Consider the following 17,315-nt stretch of genomic DNA (forward strand, 5'->3'; position numbering starts at 1 on the left):
GGTCATGAGGGTGGAGCCTCATGAATGGATTAGTGTTCTTATAAAAGAGACCCCAGGGAGACCCCTTACCCCTCTGCCATGGAAGTATGCAGTGAAAAGTCAGAAGTCTTTGACCCAGAAGAGGGCTCTCACTTGACCTTGCTGACACCCTGATCTTGGACTTCCATCCTCCAGACCTGGAGGCAATAAACTTTTGTTGTTGATAAGCCACCCAGACTGTGGTACTGTACGATGTTACGGAGGAACTCGAAACTTTTCGGCCAACCCAATATTTCAGCAGCTCAAATGGACGGAGACAACGGGTAACCACTTTTATTAGAATCATGTGTTATCTTTAAAGAATGTTTATGAGTACGTATATTTCTCTCTTTTCTTATACAGAGATTAGCATGCCATCTATTGTTCTATACCTGTTTTCTGAGCACATCCTGAAGCTCTTCCCTATCAGGACAGTGAATATCCCTGTACATACGTTTCTTTCATAGTCACCTACGATCGCATTGTGTGGGCATTGCAAGGTTTATTAAGATCTATAGGCTCTCTCCTGTAGATGGAGGTTTGGCTTTTTTTCCAGACTTTGCCAGTACAAACAGTCCTTCAGTAAATTGCCATGTACATCTATTTTTTCTGGGGTTTGTAGGTAGATCTCCAGAATAACTCCAAGAAGCTGGATCAGTAAATCAAAAGGTAGAGGAGGCGGCAGTTTCACTGGATTTTTCCAGTGTTTTCCTGTGCTTGCATCACTTGGCATGCCCATCAGTGACCCCTAGTCTCCCAGGAGGGAGCCATCAGCCTCAGATTCCTTACACTGACCTCACAGGCCAACCTAGTATTTTGGTGACTGTCATTTGCCATAGGCATGGAGGTCTTCTCTGGGGTGGAGACCAAGCCTTGGGTTCCTCATCTGTGTGTGTCCCACATGCCCGGCCTGGGATGTGGCCTCACCCACTGCGCCTCCCCCAGGAAGCTGCCCCAGAGGGGTTTATTGTCTATCCCTGGAGGAGGTGGGGTGCTTGGGCTTCAGGTGGGACTCAATTGGGGGCAGGGGCCTTCACACCAGCCTGTAGGTTCCATTGTAGCTGAAAGAGGGCGGCTTCAAGCAGTCCCCCTCTCCCTCAGGCATCCAGCTCTGAGTGTAGGTGGAGCCATTTTCCAGAGGTCGCACGATTATGAGGTCTCTGGACGCCAGGGACGGGTCCTCTGGGAAGAAGTTGAAGGGTCGGAGCAGGAAGCCCACGGAGTTCCCGGGCGTGGTCGTGTTGGGGATGTCCTCTGCGTGGGGGATGTGCAGGAAGCCCACTGTGACCCAGGCCACCAGGTCCTGCGGGAGAGAGGGGCGGGCCATGCTGAGGAGGCTCAGAGGGGAAGGGGTAGCCTGCACCCAAGCCCCAGGTATAAGGAAGGGCAAATCTGGTGAACCCGGAGCTGGCTTTCCACCCAGTAAGCTGGTCCTTGCCCTCCTGGGACTCAGCAGGGATCCTGGGACTGGACAGGGGTCCTGGGACTTGCAGGGGTCCTGGGACCTGGCAGGAATCCTGGGACCTGGCAGGGATCCTGGGACTGGACAGGGATCCTGGGACTTGCAGGGATCCTGGGACCTGGCAGGAATCCTGGGACTGGACAGGGATCCTGGGACCTGCAGGAATCCTGGGACCTGGCAGGAATCCTGAGACTGAACAGGGATCCTGGGACTGGACAGGGATCTGTCTCAGGGTGGGGCTGGAAAAAGGCAGAGCTGGTACCTCATCTTCAATATTCTCATTGTTGCGAAGAAACTCCTCAAAGACGATAGGTGGGTCCCATGGGTCGTTCTGGTTGTATATGCTGCTGCTGTATCTCTCTGACTCCCGGTATTTGGTCACTGCCAGGGGGTACCTGTCCAGGCAGAGAAGCCGCGTGACTCTGGGTGTCAGGGGCCTCCCAGCCCCTCCCAGGGAACACCGCCAGGGTCAACGAAGGGGGAAAGTTACTGCCTTCCCCTATATGCAGGATCATCCCCTGGGAGTTAGCCAGACTCACTTCGGGGCTCTGCAGGGGTTCTGCACACTCCATCCCCAAACACAGAGCCACACACCCAGGAGCATGCACGCACACACACACACACACACACATGGGCACACACCCAGATATAGCACTGGATAGATTCAGAATCTCATGGACAGAAACACAGACACACACAGATACAGGGGAACACAGAGACACAGAGAGGAGCCTCCAGTCCTTGCCAGCCTCCTGGGCCTTCCTCACCTGGCCCAGGTGACAGCCTGCTCCTCTTGCCAGCCTGGGGGCAGCACTTGGTCGGCCATGGAGTGGATCTGCACTCGGTAGCTGCGCTGGTGGCCCCAGGGGTTCTGCTCAGGGCTAGTAAAAAGCAGGTATTTGGGCAAAGTCTGTCCGAAGCGGAAGGCCGCCTGGCGCTCCCGAGAATACCGCATCTGCTGGAGAGCCGGCTGAACCAGGCGGTGTCCTGGGCTCCAGGGGTTTGTGATGTTTTCCAGCTTCATCTGCAGGGTCTGGAAGCTATTCTTGGTGCCTGCGGGTGTACAGGGAAGGAGCTGGAGTCAAGCACCTGGAACTGAAGCCTCCTCATTCCACCTTGGGCCCTCCATCTGGGACCACACCCAACAGCAGACCATGGACTGAAGGGGATGTTGGGGACAGGCACTGAGCCAGATGGCAGTGGAGGGAAGGGGCTGAGGAACCAGAAGACAGCTCAGAGTTGGCACAGCAGCGGCAGTGACTCCACCGTGACCCTGGGTAGTTCCTCTTGAGAGCGGCGTCCGAGACTGTTTGCAGCAACTGTGGTCCCAGAGACAGGCAGCTGGCCTTTCCCCAGGGGGAGGGGCCATGTCAATGCCCTCTGGGTCAGGAGCAGACAAGGGGGAGCAGGAGAAGCTGCCCAGCTGGTCCTGGGGGCCTGTTCTAACATGGCACTTGATATCAGGCCAAATCCTGTCATTATACCCATGCCATCTTTTAAGGCACGCATGCTCAGTCACTCAGCTGTGTCCAACTCTGCGACCCCATGGGCTGTAGCCCGCCAGGCTTCTCTGTCCATGGGATTCTCCAGGCAAGAATACTGCAGTGGGTTGCCATTCCCACTCCATTGGAGAAAAGATTCTCCAATCTTTTGTGGTGACACCACTAATTCAACAGACACAAGGAGTATTCCCAACGACACTGCATCCACTCAAAGCTCCAGGCAGGGATGTGTTTTACACCTAGGCATCATCCCCTCCCCTGCCACGTGCACACATTTGCACAGGGTCCACCCTCCAAAGGTGTCAGTGCAGGGGCAGCCCCTGGCACTGTTCACGTCACCATTTTGCAGGGACACACAGGTTTCTGCAGGCCCTACACCTCCAGGCTGGGTAAACTTTCCTGACATTATGTCTCCACGGGAGACTCAGCACCATCTCTGAGGAGTGTGAGTTACCATGGGGATGCAGACATTTGGCCAGGGGGTGGTCCCAAGCCCGGGTCCTACCTGCCACATCCAGGTCTATGCGGTAATGCACGAGGTGGGTGTGCATGTTGCCGATGAGGTGTGTGTGCAGGCGGGTCCCATGGCGCAGCCCCTCGGGGGTGTAGAAGGTGGCATGGATATAGCCGGTGGCATGCATCTTGGCCTCCATCACCCCATTGGGGTAGAAGATGAAGTCCCAGATGTAATCATAGTTGTAGACCGTCGACGTGGTCCTTAGCACCAGCGCTTGACCCTTGAGCCCCGCATAGAAATTGAAGCCACCGTTGAAGTTGGAGTTAAAGTGCCGCCGGATGGGCACCCCTGTGGGCATCTCGAAGAGACAGAGGGCCCGGGGGTAGAGGACGGGGCCGTCGTCATCGTAGTAGTGGAGGGCGTCCACGAAGGTGGCCGTCTCCGGGCAATCGATGCCAGGGGCCAGCTCATGGGTGACGCTGCCCAAGCCCCAGCCCAAGTCCAGGTACTTGGTCTGCATGCCGGCCGGCGTGTGTCCTCCGTACAGCGCCGCAGCCTCCTGCACGCTCACCTCGTAGGCTATGCGCTCACCACCAAAGCGCACGTCCAGGACTTGCAGCCCCGAGGATGAGCGCAGGCGGAAGGAGAAGCTCCAGCCGGCGTAGCGCACTGTGTGGCCATCCAGGCTGTAGCGCGCGCCCTGGGGCTGCACCAGGCGGGGGCCGCTCTTGGAGACGCCCAAGTCCCCACGTAACTGGTAGGAGGAGAAGAGGGCCGCCTCAGGCAGGTTGGCTCTGTCCTTGCCCTTGGCGAGCGGGTCCTCCAAGACCACCGCGTCCACCTCTCCGTCGTCGTACTTCTGAGCCAGCTCCTCGGGGCTCTGGTAGAACCTCCCATTGTACCAGACCCGCTCCACCGTCCAGTCCCGGGGGTTCGGGCTTCCGTGGTCCAGCAGGAGCTCCACCCCAGTGGGATGCAGGAAGTAGCCTTCGATTTGCCGCTGAAGGATGAACCAAGAGCGGCGCTGGCCGGAGGCCACTCCCCGGGGCGCCACATCGGTGAAAGTCAGGCACGGCTGGGAGCAGTTTCCGAACACAGCGCCCGCGGTGCGCCGGAAAAACGCGCTCAGGGGCTTGGTGGCCTCCTCCAGGGTGTGACTCAGAAGGGCGTACTCTGCCTTGGAGATGGGTCTGGAGGCCCAGGAGGCCTGGTGCCTGGGCCTAGGCGGCAGGTGTCGGAGGTAACGGGGCCTTGGCAGCGGCCCCACGGCAAACTCGGTGATGTTGGGCTGCTCCTGGGCTCCGAAGAAGATGACGGCTAGCGCCTCCCGAACGGGAGGCCGGTGGCCTTTATCCAGAAACTTGAGCACGTGTTGCTTCTTGGGCAGCAGCATCTCAATGAGGAACACGGAGTTCTTGGCCACGGTCAGCGTGTTGGACGGCTCCAGCCTCAGCTCCTTCTGGGACCAGAGGAAGCTGTGCACGGCCTTGAGCTCTTGGGCACTCAGGTCCGCAAATACCCTGCCCTTGTCGCCGGGGGTCCGCGGGGCGCCCTCTGCCGCCGCCAGCGTCTGCAACACCAGGATGGCAGCGCCCGCCCAGCCGAGGGCCAGGGCCTCCCGCCCCATGGCTCTGGAATGCAGCAGAGGAGATGAGCTTAGCAGTTTTGTGGGAGGAAGTGAGTGTCCCCCAGGTTGGGTCTTGGATTACCCTGGCCCTTGACCTCATGGTTTTCCCGCGGACTCACCTCCTGGCTTGCAGTCCTCCAATTTGAATTCCGCTCTTTCCTCCCTGGTCTGTAACCTTCCTGGTCTATAAACTCTTTAGTCCCATGGATGCTCTTACCTGTGCGGACTCCTTCTCCCCTCCTCTGTGCCTTATCTCTGCGGGGCAGAAGCGCTATCTCTCCAGCTTTAGGTCACTCAGATACTCACAGTGCCTCCCCCCCCAAATGCTACAGCGTGCTGGCTGTGCCATGGGTGTTGGCAGCAAAACTGTGCTGTGTCAACACAGTGTTTTTGATACAACACAATGTTTTTTTTACGGGTAAAATTTGAAATGTAGTGTGGAAGTTCAAGGAGTCGATGGTTCTAGTGCTAATACACGCTACCACTAGGACCAGCTGTGTGACCTTGGGCAGCTCGCTTAAACTCTCTGGGCCTCCATTCTCACAACAGGGAAATGGAAAATAACAATGCAAGTACCTACTTATGGAATTGTTAGGAAAAATCAGTTGGACAATAAGGATACAGTGTTTAGCACAAAGCCTACTTTCTAGGAAGCACTTGAGAAATGCAAACTACTCATCTTTTTTTCCAGTAGTCATGAAGAATGTGAGAGTTGAACCATAGAGATGGATGAGTGCCAAAGAACTGATGCTTTTGCACTGTGGTTCTGGAGAAGACTCTTGAGAGTCCCTGGACATCAAGATCAAACCTGTCCGTCCTAAAGGGAAATCAACCCTGAATATTCATTGGAAGGACTGCTGCTGAAGCTGAAGCTCCAATACTTTAGCCATCTGATGCAAAGAGCTGACTCATTGGAAAAGACCCTGAAGCTGGGAAAGACTGAGGGCAGGAGGAGAAGGGGATGACAGAGGATGAGATGGTTGGATGGCATCACTGACTCGATGGACATGAGTTTGAGCAAGCTCTGGGAGATGGTGAAGGACAGGGAAGCTGGCGTGCTGCAGTCCATGGGGTCTCAAAGAGTCGGACATGACTGAACAATATGAGGATACACTCTCTGGTGTCAGAATGTTTAAACTTATGAGTCATGTAGAGTGATTTGACTGGTTCAGTTGTAGACCTGTGCCCACACAGGTGAGGGGGAGAATGGGGTGGCTGGCCCTGCCAAACTTCTTTGGCCTCTTCAATGATGCCCCACTGTTGTGACCACTTGGCCAAAGGCGAAGTTGTGACCTCAGGCCAAGGCCATGAGGAGGGCACCTCAGGATGTCATCATGCCAGGGGGCAATTCGAGATTATGTCCTTTTCCCTTCCATTGTGAGGGGAGACTGTGGTCAGGGTCTCATGGCACACCCTCTGGAGCTGACACTACAGTCTTGACCTCCCATCCCTGGTGGGGAGTTTCGGGGACTCATGTGATCTTCTCTCCAGCCTGAAGGGGTGGGGAAGCTCTCAGGGTTGCTAAGTGAATCCAGAGCAGAAAGATAAGCAGTGAGTTCTTGTTCTACTATTAAGTTTTGGTCCAGCCTAGTTTCTTTTTCAAACTAGACTTGACTTGAAAAAGTTCTAAGTTCATAGCAAAATTGAGAGAGACGTACAGAGAGATCCCGTATGCCTCCTGTCTCCTCTCCCCGCTCACATAACCTGGCCCACTAACAGCATCCCACACCAGAGTGGTACCCTTGCTACAATCTGTGGCCCTACAGTGATACATTATTGTCACCCAGTAATTTACATGAGGATTCACTCTGGGTGCGGTACATGCTGTGGGTTTTGAGAAATGTGTAAAGACTTGCATCCATCTTTATGGACCATACAGAGCAGTTTCAGGGCCCTCAACATTACTCCAGCTCTTCGTCCTTCACTTCCTTCCCTGACCACTGATCTCTTCACTGTCTCCATAGTTTTGCCTTTTCCAGAATGTCATGCCGTCAGGGTGATACAGCGTGCAGCCCTTTCAGACTGGCCTCTTTGGCTCGGTAATATACATTTATGTTCCTCCATGTCTTTTTGGTATCCAAGCCCCTTTCGTCTTAACCTCTGATGAAATTAAATTTGTATTTTAAGGCAGGACAAGAAAAAATTAAACATAGAATTTCCTCTCTGTGTTTGTTTGGGCCTCTTCCCGCCCCTGCTCCCTAACATGCCACGTGCGTCTGCAGTATGCATTAACCAGAGCGCCTCAAAGATGGGGGTGCCCGCTGGACAGTAAAGATCCATTTTTTTCCTTCTTCTGATGCCAGCAATGTAGCCTCTTAGAAGATCACTGTTCTTTGCCAGCTCTATAGGGGCCATGGTGACTTGCAGCTTGCTTTATATGTGCTTACCTGGACTATGTATCTTTGGTGAACTTAATGTAAAATATCAATATATTATTTTGATGTATGGTCCCTTTGTCTTGAAAATGTATAAGACCGTGCCTTCAACTTCCAACCAATGGAACAGTTCTCAGAGCTTTCTGAGAATCTGCTTCCAGGGTTATAATCCTCTGTTTAACTCAATTCAAATCCCCCCTTTTTCTTCTTAACTTGGTAGTTAATTGAATTTTCATCGACATTTTCTTGGCACAGTTGGCAGTCTATCAGAGGCACCTGGAGACCACCCTAAACGGAAGCTCAGTACCAGCACAGGCTCTTTGAGTCTCACCCAGTTTTTGGTATTCTTCAGGTGCCTTGGTGAGGTCTCCTGATATCCAGACATCATCGCTTTAAATGATGTCCTGAATTTTACTGGACCTATTTTTCTTTAAGAAAAAACTTTTCTTGGCTGTGCTATGCAGCATGTGGGATTTTAATTCCCTGACTATAGATCAAACCTGTGCCCCTTACATGGGAGGCACAGAGTCTTAACCACCTGACCACCAGGGAAGTCCCTCGAGCCGTTTTTCTTGGGACTTTTCTGTTTTTCTTGGAGTCCTAAAGTGGGTACCTGTACATTTCCTAGGCAGGAGACCTGGGGGATATTCTTAGCGGGGGCCCAGGGGAAACTTTGGCATGAGCCAGGTTGGCTATCCTTAAAGATTTGGCTTAAATTGGAAAGATTATGTATATATGGTTAGGACAAACTTGTTTGCCAGTGAAATGAAGACTGAGCCTGCTCAACTCCAAAGGGAAAAGGACGTCTGCTTCTTCTGGCCACAAGGTGCTTCCAGGTAGCTGAGAAACTATCGGAAGTGTTTGAGGATCTATCCTTGTGATGTGTAGTGAGCCCACAGAGGGTCTCAGTATAATCATTAAAAAAATCCTGCTTGCTGGGCAGGCATAACAAAGGCTGATCATCTCAAGTTCTGAGCACCCAGGGCAGTTTTAGACTGTTAGAGGGAGGAACCAAGACATGTAAGAGAGTCAAACCGACCTGGGATAACTCCTTGGGCAGCTAGACGCAGAGGCAGCATGAATTTGTGTAATTGGAACGAAGCTGGTGCTTGCAGGTACTAATCTTCACTCTTAAATGGCCAGGATGGAGCTTTGTTGACATTCTAGAAAAAGCCAGCTTGATAAAAGACCTTTTCAAAATTCTGACCCTGAGAGAATAAAAATATTCCTCAGAGGATGCTTGAAGGAAGTTATAACTCATACTATGTCCTTGAAACATAAACATAGCTCACATCACCTGAGACGACAGCCTTAGCTCAATTAATAGACCTTAAAACTGAAAGGAGAAAAGAAAAAGGAAAGAGGCTTTTAAAAACTCAAGTAGGAAACTTATGACATCTCTATCTGTGTCTGTCTGGATATATTTGTCTGTGTGTACATTATAAATATGCACAGGCGGCCGAAAGGAGCTACCCCACGTCTGAAGTCAGGGGCAGTGGCCTAAAGTGCCAGGCTGCGACGACGCAGGAACCGCCGAGAGGAGCTACCCTGCGTCCGAGGTCGGTGGCGGCCAGGAGGAGACACCCCGCGTCCGAGGTCAGGGGCTCCCGGGAGAAGCCACCTTGTGCCCGAGGCCAGGGGCAGTGACCCTGAGGAGCCACCCACGCCCAAGGCCATGGCCAGCGGCTGGGAGGAGCAACCCGAGGAGTGGTGGCAGTGCAGGCACAGGAGGGCCTAGAGGAGCTATCCCACGTTGAAGGTCAGGAACTGCAGTGGTGAGGAGATACCCTTCATCCAAGGTAAGGAGCAGCAGCTGTGCTTTGCTGGAGCAGCCGTGAAGAGATACCCCACGACCAAGGTAAGAGAAACCCAAGTAAGATGGTAGGTGTTGCAAGAGGGCATCAGAGGGCAGACACACTGAAATCATACTCACAGAAAACTAGTCAGTCTAATCACACTAGGACCACAGCCTTATCTAACTCAATGAAACCAAGCCAAGCCTACCGGGCAACCCAAGATGCGCAGGTCATGGTGGAGACGTCTGACAGAATGTGGTCCACTGGAGAAGGGAATGGCAAGCCACTTCAGTTTTCTTGCCTTGAGAACCCCATGAACAGTATGAAAAGGCAAAATGATAGGATACCAAGAGAGGAACTCCCCAGGTCAGTAGGTGCCCAATATGCTACTGGAGATCAGTGGAGAAGTAACTCCAGAAAGAATGAAGGGATGGAGTCAAAGCGAAAACAATACCCAGGTGGGGATGTGACGTGACAGAAGCAAGGTCCGAGGCTGTAAAGAGCAATATTGCACAGGAACCTGGAACGTCAGGCCCATGAATCAAGGCAAACTGGAAGTGGTCAAACAAGAGATGGCAAGAGTGAATGTCGACATTCTAGGTATCAGCAAACTAAAATGGACTGGAATGGGTGAATTTAACTCAGATGACCATTTTATCTACTACTGCGGGCAGGAATCCTACAGAAGAAATGGAGTAGCCATCATGGTCAACAAAAGAGTCCAAAATGCAGTACCTGGATGCAATCTCAAAAACGACAGAATGATCTCTGTTCGTCTCCAAGGCAAACCATTCAATATCACAGTTATCCAAGTCTATGCCCCAACCAGTAACACTGAAGAAGCTGAAGTTGAATGGTTTTATGAAGACCTACAAGACTTTTTAGAACTAACACCCAAAAAAGATGTCCTTTGTGACCACATGGACTGTAGCCTACCAGGCTCCTCCCTCCATGGGATTCTCCAGGCAAGAGTACTGGAGTGGGTTGCCATTTCCTTCTCCAGGGGATCTTCCCAATCCAGGGATTGAACTCTGGTCTCCTGCATTCCAGGCAGACATGTTAACCTCTGAGCCACCAGGGAAGTCCTTTTCATTATAGGGGACTGGAATGCAAAAGTAGGAAGTCAGGAAACACCTGGAGAAACAGGCAAATTTGGCCTTGGAATGCGGAATGAAGCAGGGCAAAGGCTAATAAGAGTTTTGCCAAGAACATGCACTGGTCATAGCAAACACCCTCTTCCAACAACACAAGAGAAGACTCTACACATGGACATCACCAGATGGTCAACACCGAAATCAGATTGATTATATTCTTTGGAGCCAAAGATGGAGAAGCTCTATACAGTCAACAAAAACAAGACCAGGAGCTGACTGTGGCTCAGATCATGAACTCCTTATTACTAAATTCAGACTCAAATTGAAGAAAGCAGGGAAAACGGCTAGACCATTCAGGTATGACCTCAATCAAATCCCTTATGATTATACAGTGGAAGTGAGAAATAGATTTAAGGGCCTAGATCTGATAGATAGAGTGCCTAATGAACTATGGAATGAGGTTCGTGACATTGTACAGGAGACGGGGATCAAGACCATCCCCATGGGAAAGAAATGCAAAAAAGCAAAATGGCTGTCTGCGGAGGCCTTTCAAATAGCTGTGAAAAGAAGAGAGGTGAAAAGCAAAGGAGAAAAGGAAAGATATAAGCATCTGAATGCAGAGTTCCAAAGAATAGCAAGAAGAGATAAGAAGGCCTTCTTCAGCAATCAATGCAAAGAAATAGAGGAAAAGAACAGAATGGGAAAGACTAGAGATCTCTTCAAGAAAATTAGAGATACCAAGGGAATATTTCATGCAAAGATGGGCTCGATAAATGATGGAAATGGTATGGACCTAACAGAAGCAGAAGATATTAAGAAGAGATGGCAAGACTACATGGAAGAACTATACAAAAAAGATCTTGACGACCCAGATAATCATGATGATGTGATCACTAATCTAGAGCCAGACATCTTGGAATGTGAAGTCAAGTGGTGCTTAGAAAGCATCACTACAAACAAAGCTAGTGGAGGTGGTGGAATTCCAGTTGAGCTGTTTCAAATCCTGAAAGATGATGCTGTGAAAGTGCTGCACTCAATATGCCAGCAAATTGGGAAAACTCAGCAGTGGCCACAGGACTGGAAAAGGTCAGTTTTCATTCCAGTTTCAAAGAAAGGCAATGCCAAAGAATGCTCAAACTACCGCACAATTACACTCATCTCACATGCTAGCAAAGTAATGCTCAAAATTCTCCAAGCGAGGCTTCAGCAATACATGAACCGTGAACTTCCTGATGTTCAAGCTGGTTTTAGAAAAGGCAGAGGAACCAGAGATCAAATTGGCAACATCCGCTGGATCATGGAAAAAGCAAGACAGTTCCAGAAAAACATCAATTTCTGCTTTATTGATTATGCCAAAGCCTTTGACTGTGTGGATCACAATAAACTGTGGAAAATTCTGAAAGAGATGGGAATATCAGACCTCCTAACCTGCCTCTTGAGAAATCTGTATGCAGGTCAGGAAGCAACAGTTAGAACTGGACATGGAACAACAGACTGGTTCCAAATAGGAAAAGGAGGACATCAAGGCTGTATATTGTCACCCTGCTTATTTAACTTCTATGCAGAGTACATCATGAGAAACGCTCGACTGGAAGAAACACAAGCTGGAATCAAGCTTGTCGGGAGAAATATCAATAACCTCAGATATGCAGATGACACCACCCTTATGGCAGAAAGTGAAGAGAAGCTAAAAAGCTTCTTGATGAAAGTGAAAGAGGAGAGTGAAAAAGTTGGCTTAGAGCTCAACATTCAGAAAACAAAGATCATGGCATCCAGTCCCATCACTTCATGGGAGATAGATGGGGAAGCAGTGGAAACAGTGTCAGACTTTATTTTGGGGGGCTCCAAAATCACTGCAGATGGTGACTGCAGCCATGAAATTAAAAGACACTTACTCCTTGGAAGGAAAGTTATGACCAACCTAGACAGCATATTGAAAAGCAGAGACATTACTTTGCCAACAAAGGTCCGTCTAGTCAAGGCTATGGTTTTTCCAGTAGTCATGTATGGATGTGAGAGTTGGACTGTGAAGAAAGCTGAGTGCCGAAGAATCGATGCTTTTGAACTATGGTGCTGGAGAAGACTCTTGAGAGTCCCTTGGACTGCAAGGAGATCCAACCAGTCCATCCTAAAGGAGACCAGTCCTGGGTGTTCATTGGGAAGACTGATCCTGAGGCTGAAACTCCACTACTTTGGCCACCTCATGTGAAGAGTTGACTCATTGGAAAATGTAACATTCTAAATGTAACTTTAGATCCCTCCCTGATGCTGGGAGGGATTGGGGGCAGGAGGAGAAGGGGACGACAGAGGATGAGATGCCTGGATGGCATCACTGACTCGATGCACATGAGTCTGAGTCTGGGTGAATTTCGGGAGTTGGTGATGGACAGGGAGGCCTGGCGTGCTGTGATTCATGGGGTCACAAAGAGTAGGACACGACTGAATGACTGAACTGAACTGAACTGATCCTAAGAACAATTTCTCCAGACTTCTGATGACTTGAAACTTAAGGGTTCTGCTAAATTAAATGATAGAAATTCTTTGAATGTCTAGATCATTAAAAAAAAATATTTATTTGGCTATACTGGGTTTTAGTTATGGCATGTGGGGTCTTTAGTGGCAGCTTGTGAGATCTAGTTCCCTTCATCAGGAATCAAACTCGGGCCTCCCGTATTGGGAGCATGCTGTCCTAGCCACTGGACAACCAGGGAAGTATGTAGATCATTGTTAATAAGATAAAATACACTAACATTAATTGCTAAAGAAGTCTGTTTGTTTTTACCTACTTTTGACCTCTTATTCCAGAGATACTTAGCATTTGTAACTGTTAATAAATATATTTTGTGCTTTATTGAAAGATTGTGAAATGGCATATATTTCTAGAAATTAATTTTTAAAAGGGAACCTTCAGCAAAGAGTTTTAGGCATGGTTAAGTCTAAGATTAGATTAGTAAAGATTTATTAGATTAAATAAATGAATTTTAATATTGAAGATGAAATGATATAAAATAGACCTTTTTTTCTGTGTTGTGAGGACAGTTTTGTTTTGAAATATTGATCTGCTTCTGCTTTTGGTAAGAGATTATAAAATTTCTTTACCAGTAACTTCCTACACTTGCCTTTGAAATCTTTTGTTGTCAGTTTATTAATAGTTTATGAATAAATATTGTTTAACAGTTACTTATGATCCTACTTGGTCAAACACTTAAAACCTCTGATATCTTTGACAAACTTTCTCAAATCAAACTTTAAATGAAATTCTTTTGACTGGTAGCTAACTTTAGGATGCTTCAGAGGGCTCCTGAACATCTCAAAGAGGGATATTAAAATAATTTGGCTTATTTGTTACATTAAACTGCATGGGAAACATTGTCAAATGAGTAACAAAAAATCTTCTAAAGCTCTATTTCATAGGTAAATATTATTAATATAAAGGTTCTAGAAATTATATGAAGTTCCTAACATTCGAAGCGTCCTGGTATGCTGTTACTCATCTTTCTAGCTGTTGTCTTGAAATGTTGTATGTCACAACAAATTTCCTTGACAGTTGCATTGTGATCGGGTCTTTAACCATGCTTTTCAAGTCTTTTGTCATTTATAGACGGTTATGGTCTTAATCTGATGCTTTTCAAAAATGCCTGTAGGGAGGTTTTCTGCTCCCTAAATAAGTTAGACTCGGTAGCGAAAGGACTTCCACTTTGTATGAGGGTTGTTTTAGAAACAGCTCTCTCATGTATGCCTGCTGAAGACGTAGTAATAGGGTCTCCTTTAGCTGCTCATGTCCCACATTCACTTGAGTCTCTTCTAAACTCCTGCCACACTCAGCACAATTCTGTAAGCCAGCTAACTTTTTAAGAAGTTGTTGCTTTCTCTTCCCAATCCTACCTTGATTTGATGTAATAGCATTAACCTTGCAACTTCGCTTCCAGAACCACAGGAAGAAAGCAACTATGATCCCATCTTGTTAGCGGTTTATCTTCTTGCTCCCAGGAATGACTTATAAGAAGCCCCTATTGATAAGGCTGATCTAATTTACAGATAGGTCCTACTTATGGGATGGATGGGACATTATCAAGCCAGATATGCAACAAGATCCACAATGGGCATAATTGAAAACTCTTATTTACCAGAAACAAAGTCAGCACCACAAGCCAAATTAACTGCCTTAACTCTAGCTTGTCAGCTAGCTAAAGACCAGGTAATAAATATTTATACTGATGTTCGGTATGCTTTTTGAGTGGCACAGAACTTTGGAATGCTATGAAAGCAATGAGGTTTTAAACCTCATCACGACATCTTATACAAAAAACAGAAAACAGGTTGACGAGTCATTAATCAGGATCAGTTCAGCTCAGTCGCTCAGTTGTGTCTAACACTTTGTGACCCCATGGATTGCGATAATGGGTTAATGGATAAATGGATTAATCGTGATACAACTGCCAAAACAGCAATTATGAAAACAACAGAGCATTTCAAATTTGGCACTGTGGAGGCTGAAGGAAATCAACTTGCTGATGTTGCAGCCAAATGGGCAGCTTTAAATATTCACCCTGTCCAGCCTCCAGAATGTCCACTGCTCTCTATTAACCCTGCAAACTCAATGAAAAATTTATTTCTATGGGCTCAAAAAATCATCACTAAAGAAGAGAGGCAGATTAGGCAACAAAAAGGGGAAATTTTGACCCCACCACACAAATATGGGTTAGACCCGATAAAATAGTTTCAATAGACATGTGTGTGGTTAGTCACTCAGTTGTGTCCAATTCTTTGTGACCCCATGGACTTCAGCCCACCAGGCTCCTCTGTCCTTGGGATTTTCCAGGCAAGAATACTGGAGTGGGTTGCTATTTCCTTCTGCAGGGGATCTTTCTGACCCAGGCATCGAACCTGAGTCTCCTGCGGCTCCTGCATTTCAGGCGGATTCTTTACCTGCTGAGCCATCAGGGAAGCCTTGTGCCTCTCTATGTGTGTTCAAAACTCCGCCTAAAATAATGATGCCCGAATGGCTATTGATCATATCTATTATTTGATATAAAATAGTGACCACACACAGCGCACATACAGAGCAAAATTGGCGTAAGTCCCGCTGTACCACTTAGAGTTGACTGTCAGCCTGTGCAAGCATTCTACTAGCCTAACCCCTTAAAAGGTAAGAAAGAGCTGGGGTATTAAGATGGGGCACTGGGGAGCATGATAGATCCAGGGCAGGTAAGCAACCACCATGGTATTGGGGGACCAAATACTGGCTCACCTAATGCTTTCTATCAAAAGATTAATGATCAAAGCGGGGGTGGGGATGATGAGATAAAATCTGCATTTCAAACCAGGACAAGAAAAAATTAAACATAGAAGTTGCTCTCTGTGGGTTTTTTTTTTGGCCTCTTCCCTCTCTCCTCGACTCCCTGATGTGTCAGGTGCATCTCCATTACTCATTAACCAGAGCTCCTCAAAGATGGGAGTGCCCGCTGGACCGGAAAGATCCATTTTCCCCTTCTTCTGATGCTAGCGATATAACCTCTTAAAAGATCACTGTTCTTTCCTGGCTCTGTAGGGGCCATGGTGATGTGCAGCTTGCTTTATATGTGCTTACCTGGACTATGAATCTTTGGTGAACTTTTTGTAAAATATATTATTTTGATGGATGATCCCTTTGTCTTGAGGATATGTACGACTGTGTTCGACTTCTAACAAGTAAAAGAGTTCTCAGAGCTTTCTGAGAATCTGCTTCCTGGGTTATAATCCTTGGTTTAGCTCAAATAAAATCCTCCTCTTTTTCTTCTTAACTTGATAGTTAACTGAATGTTCATCCACAGTTCTTATCCCCAAATTGCCTTCTGCTCTGCTAAGGAGAGAGATGTGGAAGAGACCTGCTGTCCTGTAGCCTGAGCTTGGCCATTCATTTAACCTTTCCCGGAACAATCCTCGGTTGCAGTGTCCAGATGGGCGGCGGGTGAGGTAGACGATGGCAATGAAGCCGTGGCAGAAGGGAGAACTCAGTGGTGAGTGAGACCTCCACGCTGGGAGATACAAAGCATACCCTCTCCTGCCCATGGCTCATCTCCAGCGCCTGGAGAACAGTGGCCACCTGATGGCTGCACCTGTCCCGTCTCAGCCCTGGGTGGTGTGTGCCTTGGAGTGGTCCTTCTGGGCTCTCACCCCTCCCTTTGGCCCCCCACCTCTTGCGTCTTTGTTTCTGCTGATCCCCCACTCCATGTCCATCTTCCCTCACTGCCCCCTCCCCTCCCCAGGTCACCCCTGCTTGGCTCTCCCCAAATACCCTCCCCCGCCCAGAACATACCTGTGTGCTCAGCTCTGGGCTCACCTCTGCTGCAGCCTTTGTCTCTGACTCCTTGAACTTTATGGCTGGACCTTGCCCTGGGGGGAGGGACGGGGTGAGGCTTGTGCTGACCAAGGTGGTGACCTACGGCTCAGGAAGCTCCGCAGTGGGCAGGGGCGGCGCACAAGGAAGTGTGTGGGTCTCTCGTGGCAGTGGCCTGGCGGCCTCCTGTTACCCCAAGTTCCGAGTATGGAAACTCCCCAGTCTTTCACCACTTCAGCAGCTGTGTCCACTTCTGTTTTCCCCAAAACACCCATGCCATCGATAAATCCCTGTCATTCTTCCTGCTGAAGCAGCACTTTTCACAAGAGTTGCCTGTGTATTCTCCACTGTGATCTGCATTGGGCCATAGTCTGTTAGAGTAGGTGGTGAGTTTCAGAGGTCAGAGATAAAGACAAGGAGAAATTTAGTAGCAAGTACTTGCCAATGTGGACTTCCCAGGTGGTTCAGCGGTAAAGAATCCTGTAATGCAGGAGACTTGGGTTTGATCCCTGGGTGGGGAAGATTCCCTGGAGAAGGAAATGGCAACCCACTCCAGTATTCTTGCCTGGAGAATCCCATGGGCAGAGGAGCCTGGTGGGCTACTGTCTGTGGGATCGCAGAGTCAGACATGACTGACTGACTGACTTTCACTTTCATACAGTTTA

The 17,315-nt window shown here is 48.7% G+C and overlaps 1 protein-coding gene across 1 annotated transcript; it reads right to left on the reverse strand.

Annotated features, from left to right (window-relative positions):
* Positions 287 to 16,735, reverse strand: AOC1 (amine oxidase, copper containing 1). Its single transcript, XM_005679653.3, has 5 exons — positions 16,630 to 16,735; positions 3,488 to 5,070; positions 2,248 to 2,533; positions 1,743 to 1,875; positions 287 to 1,321 (listed from the first exon to the last, which is right to left on the reverse strand). The coding sequence occupies exons 2-5, from the start codon at positions 5,064 to 5,066 to the stop codon at positions 1,052 to 1,054; spliced, it is 2,268 nt and encodes a 755-aa protein (XP_005679710.1). The 5' UTR covers positions 5,067 to 5,070; positions 16,630 to 16,735; the 3' UTR covers positions 287 to 1,051.

The sequence above is a fragment of the Capra hircus genome, chromosome 4 (genome assembly GCF_001704415.2).
Source record: "Capra hircus breed San Clemente chromosome 4, ASM170441v1, whole genome shotgun sequence".
Classification (NCBI taxonomy): domain Eukaryota; kingdom Metazoa; phylum Chordata; class Mammalia; order Artiodactyla; family Bovidae; genus Capra; species Capra hircus.

Coding starts and splice junctions, on each gene's coding strand:
- AOC1 (XM_005679653.3), bottom strand. CDS start 5,066: ATGGGGCGGGAGGCCCTGGCCCTCGGCTGGGCGGGCGCTGCCATCCTG. Junction 1,876..2,247: donor CAGGCTGTCACCTGGGCCAG/GTGAGGAAGGCC, acceptor CTGCCTGGACAG/GTACCCCCTGGCAGTGACCA. Junction 1,322..1,742: donor ATGAGAATATTGAAGATGAG/GTACCAGCTCTG, acceptor TCTCTCCCGCAG/GACCTGGTGGCCTGGGTCAC.